General features: G+C 42.1%; 1 protein-coding gene across 2 annotated transcripts in view; it reads right to left on the reverse strand.

Moving 5' to 3' along the window:
* Positions 1-7,621, reverse strand: part of Rho1 (ras-like GTP-binding protein Rho1) — a 73,656-nt gene extending 66,035 nt beyond the window's left edge. For both annotated transcript variants that reach the window (XM_076183774.1, XM_076183770.1), the window contains exon 1: positions 7,528-7,621. In XM_076183774.1, the coding sequence (XP_076039889.1) occupies positions 7,528-7,606 (79 nt within the window). In that variant the 5' untranslated portion in view covers positions 7,607-7,621. The remainder of the gene's footprint in view (positions 1-7,527) is intronic.
* Positions 7,622-9,348: the final 1,727 nt, after the last annotated feature.

Raw genomic sequence — 9,348 nt, forward strand, 5'->3', positions numbered from 1 at the left:
AGACATTCCCTTCTTCCTCAATTCCCCTTTTACCTCATCCATCCAACTCATCCTTGGTTGTGCCCTCATGATCACTCCTTCCACCTCTTCCTTCCACACTTATTTTGCTAATCTCTCTTCACTTGTCCTTTCTATGTGTCCAAACTATCCCAATACTTTTTCATCAACCCTTATCTCCTAACTCCCTTTCCACCCCTGCTCTCCTCCTCACCCCCGCGGTCCTCACACTATCCAGCCTAGTAACCCCTACCATGCTTCTCAAGCATTTTATCTCAAACATATCTAAACTCTTCCTCTCTTATGTTCCATGTTTCTGCCCCGTGCAGTGCTGTCGGCACAATCACTTCTTCATACAATCCCCACATAACATCCATTCCCAAATGTTTATTTCTCATTAGATTTTTAATCTCCCAAGGCATTTACTCGCTTCTCTCAATATACTGTACAATCTACCTCCACCTCCATTCTTACCTTTCCCGCCACATTCGCACCCAAGTATCTAAAGTTATCCACTTCCTCCAGTCTCTCTTCCTTCATACTCGCTTACAATTTGATGCTATCCTACCCCTTGTATATCTCATAACCTTTTACCATCATCCATCTTCAACTTCCTTCTTTCGCACACCTTCCCAAACTCTGCCACTAACTTCCTTAATCCCTCTTCTGATCCCGCTGCAAGCGCAGTGTTTTCAGCAAACAACAAGTGGCTTATCTCACTTTTTTCTTAATTTTCTTTAACCATCTCCAATCCCCGACCCATTACCCTTGCGATTACCTCTCGCACCCCTTCCATTTATAAATTAAATTACCAAGGCGACATAACACACCCCTGCCGAAGTCCCATCTCACTCTCTCCATTTCTAATTCTAACACTGGCTCTACTACTCTCGTAAAAACTCTTGACTGCTCTTAACTGCTTTCCTCCTATCCAATATATCCGCCATGTCTCCCACAATTCCTTCCTGTCTACATTGTCTTAAATCTTTTCCAAACATAAAAAAGGCCCCAAAAACACCTTTACCTTTTCCTAGAGTTTTCTCACATATATGTCTTACCACAAAATTCTGATCCACGCAACCCCTACTTGTCCTAAACCCACACTGTTCCTCACCAATTACTCCTGTTCCTCTCCTAATCCTCTCAATCAAAGCCTTCCCATAAGCCTTCCCAAATACACTAAACAAACTGATCTCTCTAGAAGTACTGTACTCACACTTATAATAGCGTTAATAATAATAATATATATACCAATGGCTTTTCCTCCTTACAAGGGAGGTAGCAAAAAAAAAAAAAAAAGCGTGATTCCACTCCCATTTCATCCCTGCACATGTACCCCACAAGCATGCTTGTGCGTAAAGTGCAAAGTTTATGCATTGCAGAGTTGTGTGGTAGTTTATCTGACTCAATGGTCGGAAAGGCCAGAAAGGGTCATCGCAATTAAGTCGCGTCTGGTCATGGCGTTCGGTCAGTCCCTTGTATATATATATAATATATATATATATATATATATATATACATATATATATATATATATATATATATATATATATATATATATATATATACTGCCTGCCCCGAGTGGGCAAGTTAATTAGTCAGTTAATTCTCTGTACTCAACTTGTTACGCGTCACTAGGCCTTCGCGGTCGGTCATCCACTTGGGGACCACGGCACGTCTGCCTCTGACACACGTATCTGCACTAGAATAATGTATACAATGAAACCGCGCACCACTTTCCCTATGTCACCTTGCCCAAGTAACATACGTGTATGTTACAATCCCCACCCATTCCACTCCTATTCGCCACCCCTCCTTCCCTCTCATCTTGGCTCCTCCTGGATGATGGGTCATCCCTGCACCTCGCCCACTGCTCTGGGTCAGAGGCAATGCAACAAGACACAGCACATCCATGGCTAGGCCGCTTCATTTAATCGGTGATGCCCCCCTTCCCATCCCTTCATACAGAAAAAAAGAGAGAAGGCAGGGAGAAATCCTTTTGGACTGCACCAAAGTATCATTCACAAATAACCAACCCCTAACTCCCCCCTATCCCCACCTACTCCTTTCCATGCATCATAGTATCATCCATATACAGCCATTCTCCACTCACCCCTATCTTCTGCCTGCTCCTTTACTTCCTCAACAGACATTCCCCTCTTGCTCAGTGCCCCTTTCACCCCAATCCATCCATCTCATCCAAGGTCGTCCCCTCAAATTCATTCCATCTACCTCTGCATTTCACAATTCTTTTACTAATATTTCTTCACTCATCCTTTCCATGTGTCCAAACCATCCCAATACTCTTTCATCAATCCTTTCTCCCATCTCTTTTTTCCATCCCGCTCTCCTATTCATCTCCTCGCTCCTCACCCTATTCAACCTTGTAACCCTTACCATACTTCTCAGACATTTCATCTCAAACACATTTAAATTCTTCCTCTATTCCTCTCTTACATTCCATGTCTCACACAGCGCTCTCGACACAATTGCCTCTTCATACAATGTTCTCTTAGCATCCATTCCTAAATGTCTATTTCTCATTACATTTCTTAATCCCCCAAAGGATTTATATGCTTCTCTTAATCTATAATCTACCTCCACCTCCACTCCTCCCTTTCCTGCCACATGTGACCCTAAGTATATAAAACTATCCACTTCCTCCAGCCTCTCTCCTTTAATACTCATTTCCAAATTGCTGCCATCCTCTCCCTTGTACATTTCATCGCCTTACTTTTATCCACATTTACCTTCAACTTTCTCCTCTCACACACTCTCCCAAACTCCATCACCAACTTCCTCAGTCCCCCCTCTGACCCTGCCACAAGCGCAGTGTCGTTAGCAAACAAAAAATGGCTTACCTCCTTCTTTTCTCAATTTTCTTTAGTCATCTCCAATCCCCTACCCATTACCATTGAATTTACCTCTCGCACCACCCCATCCATGTACATACTGAACAGACACGGCGACATGACACATCCCTGGTGCAGTCCCATATTTACCTCAAACCATTCCCTTTCTCCATTTCTTAGTCTAACACAGGCTCTACTACTCTCGTAAAGTTTCTGACTGCTTTTAACAACTATCCTCTGACCCCATATAGCTGCAAAACCTTCCACAGAACCTTTCTGTCAACCCTGTCGCCTTTTCTAAATCCAAAAAGACCCCCCAAAAAATTTAACCCTTTTCTAAAGCTATCTCACATATCTCTTAACACAAAAATATGATCCACGCGACCCCTACATTTCTTATTCCTCACCAATTACTCCCTCTGTTCCTCTCCTAATCCTCTCAATCCCATAAGTCTTCCCAATTACACTCAACAAACCGATCCTTCTGAAACTACTACACTCACATTTGTCCTCTTTCCCCTTGTAAAGCGAAACTATACAGGCGACTCCTACATTTCTTATTCCTCACCAATTACTCCCTCTGTTCCTCTCCTAATCCTCTTAATCCCATAAGCCTTCCCAACTACACTCAACAAACCGATCTTTCTGAAACTACTACACTCACATTTGTCCTCTTTCCCCTTGTAAAGCGAAACTATACAGGCACTCCTCCAGTCCTCTGGCACTCTACCCTTCCTTAGGCAATCATCAAACAAACTCACCAGCCAGTACACTATCATTGTACCTCCCTTCTTTAGACACTCCACATGACAGCCATCTAACCCGGGTGCCTTTCGTGCTCTCATCATTTCAATAACTGCTCATCTTATCTTATTTCATTCCCTTTTTCCTCGTTCATCACTGTCATTTTCTTAGAGCCTCCAACTGCAACCACTGTTCCCTCCTTATCCTCCTCCACATTTAGTAACTTCCAAAAATACTCTGCCCATTTTCTCCTTATCAATGCCTCTTCCGTTATCATCTCTCCATCTTCACCTTTTACCTTTACTTCTCTACTTGATTCGTCTCCCCTCCCTCTCATAATTTTCTTCCTAAAGACCATATTATTTAAAAACTTTCTGCCATACTCTTCCCTCATTTTATATCTGCTCTCCTTTTTGCCTCTTGTATCCTATGTTTTGCTTCTTTGCTTTTTTTCATGCCTCTCGTATGTTCCTCTTGTCCTATTTTGCAACCAGTCCGCGAATACTCGTTTCTTCTCTTATACCACCTTTGCTTCATCATCGCACCACTAACTACTCTTTCTTCTATTCATTCCTATCCTCCTTGATCCACACATAATGATAATAAAAATTATAATGGTAATAATATTAGTAACAATAATAATGATACTACTACTAATAATAATCATAATAATGATAATGATTTTAATGAAGATAATAATAATAATAATAATAATAATAATAATAATAATAATAATAATAATAATAATAATAATAATAATAATAATAATAATAATAATAATAATAATAATAATAATAATAATAATAATATACACATACATGCATATACCAAGGACGTTTTTCCCAATACAATGGAGTAGCCAAAGTCAAAGGCATAAATCCACTCCCATTTTATCCCTGCATACTCCACTCCCATTCACCACCCTTCCTTTCCTTTTTTCTTGGCTCCTCCTAGATGACGGGTCATCCCTGCATTTCGCCCACTGCCCAGGGTCAGAAGCAATGGAGCAAGACACAGAACAGCCACAGCAAGGCCGCTTCATTTAATCGAGCTGCGTCAAAATATCATTTACACATAACCACTCCCTACCCCTCATCCCTGCCCAATCCCATCCTTGCCTTACACTATCCTCTATACACAGTTATTCTCCACTCACCCCTATCCCCTATTTTCTCCCCTGCCCAACGCCCCTTTCACCCTGTCTATCCACCCTATCCTCGGTCGACCTTTTGAATTTATTTCACTCACCTCAGGCTTCCACATCTATTTTGCTATCTTTTTCTTCATTTCTTCTTTTCATGTGCTCGAACCATCCCAATAATCTTTCATTAGTCCTGTCTACCAGCTCACTCTTCAGTCTTCACCCCCGCTCATCTCACTTCCTCATGTCTCACTCTAACCAACCTTGTAACCCCTATCGTACTTCTCAGACACTTCATCTCAAACACATTTAAACTCTCCTTTTCTTCCTCTCTTAAATTCCAAGTCTCCTCCTCATACACTGTCGTAAGCACAATCACCTTTTTATATAATCTTCTGTTTGTATTCATACCCAGAAGCCTATATCTCATGACAATTTTAATTTCTTAAGACATTTACTCGCTTCTTTCAATCTATAAAAGACTTCCTCCTCCACTCCTCCATTTCCTGCCATATGCGATCCCAAATACTCGAAACTTTCCACTTCCTCCAGAACTACTTTCAACTTGCTGCCATCGCTCCCTTTGTACATCTCATCGTCTTACTTTTACCCACATTTACCTTCAATATTCTCCCATTGCATACCTTCCCAAACTTCGTTTTTATAGGAAATAATAATATTGATAATAACTACAATAATAATGATAATACATTAATAAACAAACAAACAAATAAGTAGGTACGTAAATGTAGGTAATTATATTAATTAATTGGTTAATTAATAAACATACATACATACATACATACATATACCAAGGCTTTTTCCCCCTTACAAGGGGGGTAGCCAAAAAGAAAAAGGCATAAAATCATTCCCACCCATTCCATCCCTGAATACACTCCACACCCCTCCACCCTCCCTCTTATCTTAGCACCTCCTGAATGACGGGTCATCCCTGCACCTTGTCCACTGCCCTGGGTCAGAAGCAGTGTCGCAAGACACAGCACATCCACAGCAAGGCCGCTTCATTAAATCGGCGACCCCCCCTCTCCGTCCCCCCCATTGCATAAAATGAGAGGACGGGGAGAAATCCCTTCGGGCTGCGTCAAATTTTGCTCACACATACTACCTCACCCACCATCCACCCGCCCATTCCACCTCATGCTATCACAACATCATCCATATACAACCATTCTCCATTCACCCCTGTCTTCTGTCCTCTCCCGTCCTTCCTCAACAGACATTCCCCTCTTCCTCAAAGCCCCCTTCACCCCATCCATCCACCTCATCCTAGGACGTCCCCTCATGTTCACTCCCTCCACATCTGCCTTCCACACCTCTTTTACTAGTCTTTCTTCACTCATTCTTTCCATGTGTCCAAACCATCCTAATACTCTCTCATCAACCCTATCTCCCAGCTCCTTTTCCACCCCTGTTCTCCTCCTCACCTCCTCATTTCTCACTCTATCCAGCCTAGTAACCCCCATCATACTTCTCAGACACCTCATCTCAAACACATTCAAACTCCTTCTCTCTTCTTCTCTTATGTTCCATGTTTCTGCCCCATACAGTGCTGTTGGCACAATCACTCCTTCATACAGTCTCCTCTTAGCATCCATTCCCAAATGTCTATTCTTCATTACACTCTTTAATCCACCAAGGCATTTACTCGCTTCTCTCAATCTACATTCTACCTCCACTTTCACTCCACCTTTCCCTGCCACATTTGCACCCAAGTATCTAAAACTATCCACTTCCTCCAGTCGCTCTCCCTTAATGCTCACTTCCAGTCTACTGCCACTTTCACCCCTTGTACATCTCATCACCTTACTTTTACCCACATTTATCTTTAGCTTTCTTCTATCACATACTCTCCCAAACTCTGCCACCAACTTCCTCAATCCCTCCTCCGATCCTGCCACAAGCGCAGTGTCGTCCGCAAACAACAGCTGGCTCACCTCCCACTTTTCTCCATTTTCTTTAACCATCTCCAATCCCTTGCCCACTACCCTTGCATTTACCTCTCGCACCACCCCATCCATGTATAAGTTGAACAGCCAGGGCGACATAATGCATCCTTGACGAAGTCCCACCTTTACCTCGAACCACTCACTCTCTCCATTCCCAATCCTGACACAAGCTCTACTATTCTCATAAAAACTCTTGACAGCTCCCAGAAGCTTTCCTCCTATCCCGTATATCTGCATAACCTCCCACAGTGCCTTCCTGTCTACCCTATCATAAGCCTTTTCCAGATCCATAAAAGCCCAAAAAATATCCTTCCCCTTTCCTATAGCTTTCTCACATATCTGTCTTACCACAAAGATCTGATCTACACAACCTCTACCTGTCCTAAATCCACACTGTTCCTCACCAATTACTCCTTCTGTTCCTCTCCTAATCCTCTCAACCAAGATCCTCCCACAAGCCTTCCCAACTACACTCAACAAGCTAATCCCTCTGAAACTACTACATTCACACTTGTCCCCTTTTCCCTTGTAAAGAGGAACTATACAGGCACTCCTCCAGTCCTCCGGCACTCTACCCTCTCTCCAACAAACATTAAATAACCTCACCAACCAGTCCACCATCACTGTACCTCCCTTTTTCAGACATTCCGCATGGCATCCATCCATACCAGGTGCCTTACCTGCCTTCATCATCTTAACAACTGCCTTCACCTCATCCTTCCTTATTTCTCCTCCATTCTCCTCATTCATCACTCTCATTTAAATAATAGATATATAAACTATTAGTAAACAAACAGATACCAAGTAAAATGGAAATGCTACTTACCTGTCTTTTCGGCCGTCCAGCAGCAGAAGGAGTCAAATGTCGGGATGGGAATACGAATGTTTATTTCCCTCCGTGCCATTATAGCTTCAGGCCCCTGGGTCGTTGCAGGTGATTTCTTCTTCTTCTTCTTCTCTCCTCCTCCTCCCTCTCTGCCCGTTCCCTCCTCTTATCACGTTCTCTCTACACACCCACCGTGTCACTCCGGAACTCTTCAGAGTCCTCCTCCCTCCTCCTCCACAAACAGCGCAACCAAATGATTTGTCTTTTTTCCCCTCTCCAGCGCCTAACTGCTGAGTTAAGGGGATTATCAGCTTCTGTTTCTTTTTCTTCTTCAAGCGGAAGAGCTCCACACGGTTTGGTCGAGGTGTGGAGAATGATCTAGTCATTCGAGGGCAGATGTGGTCCAGGTTCAGGTATCAAGGTGGATCTCAGAGTGGGAGTGTCGGTTGCACGTGATGCCTACGAGACATCTCTCCTGAGACTTGCCAGCCTGTACGTGACAATGACAACCACGTTCGTTATTCTCTTACCACGTATTATATTCATATGAATTTACACGTCACAAGATAAAAACATGCACATTATCATCTCACCACGTAGTGTATTCACTTATGATTATGTGTTACAGTACGACAACTACATTTATCGTCTGCGAAATTATTTCTTCACTGTATAAGATGATCACGTTTATTACGAGTATGTTCTCATCACGTAGTGTATTCGTTCATGCATAGCATTTACGCATTTCAAGATTACCGTGTCACTGATGTATAGTGTACCACGTCACAAGGTTATAAAATCCAGGTAACCTGCCTGCACAACATACGATGACCACGTCCATTATCGTCTCACCACGAAATAAATCCCTTCCTCTACAAACAATTACAGGAATATTCAGCGAGTCTGTCACAAGTATACAACTTCTCTACACAGTCTTGGTTAATTCAGCTCATGCCGGAACATTTATGAAAATAGTGTATGCCCTTTTTTCATTACCCGAGCTTACATGACTATGGCCCATTGTGCAGTTAGCAACAAGGACAAAATATTCCCCTTTCCATCCCTCCCGCATTCTCCGTCTTAGCGCCAAAATGTGCCCACCAGAGTCGTTGACAGAATTGTCCGAATCCGAGAAGATAGTACCTCGCATTAGGTTACCCACAAATAATCCTCATATAAACGGAAGAGGTAGAATATTAAGTAGGTTACACAATATATATATATAATATATATATATATGTATATATATATATATATATATATATATATATATATATATATATATATACATATTTGTTGAGACTTTCTGACAGGTTGACATAAGTGGAGTAGGAAACACAGGAGTCTTAGTCTTGAGATTATTCCTGACTAGTTTCGCATGTATGTTTTTTTCAAAGGAATGGGTAGGAAACACTGGTGTCTTAGTCTTGAGTTTATTCCTGACTAGTTTCGCAGGTTTGCTTTTTCAAAAAGCATACCTGCGAAACTAGTCAGGAATAAACTCAAGACTAAGACTCCTGTGTTTCCTATATTCCTTTGAAAAGCATACCTGCGAAACTAGTCAGGAATAAACTCAAGACTAAGGCTCCTGCGTTTCCTACTCATTCCTTTGAAAAAGCATACCTGCGAAACTAGTCAGGAATAAACTCAAACTAAGACTCCTGTGTTTCCTACTCCACTTACACAATGTAATGATGTTAGAGAACTAAGGATGCTAGAGGCTATGTGTATCAGGGAATGGGCTCCTAGCATTAATCTACAATCTAATATGGTAACGGCCATTCCCTTATTCAATAGCTCATCAAGGCATGAAAACTAACC

The sequence above is a fragment of the Oratosquilla oratoria genome, chromosome 4, assembly GCF_046742065.1.
Source record: "Oratosquilla oratoria isolate Oo_2021 chromosome 4, ASM4674206v1, whole genome shotgun sequence".
NCBI lineage: Eukaryota > Metazoa > Arthropoda > Malacostraca > Stomatopoda > Squillidae > Oratosquilla > Oratosquilla oratoria.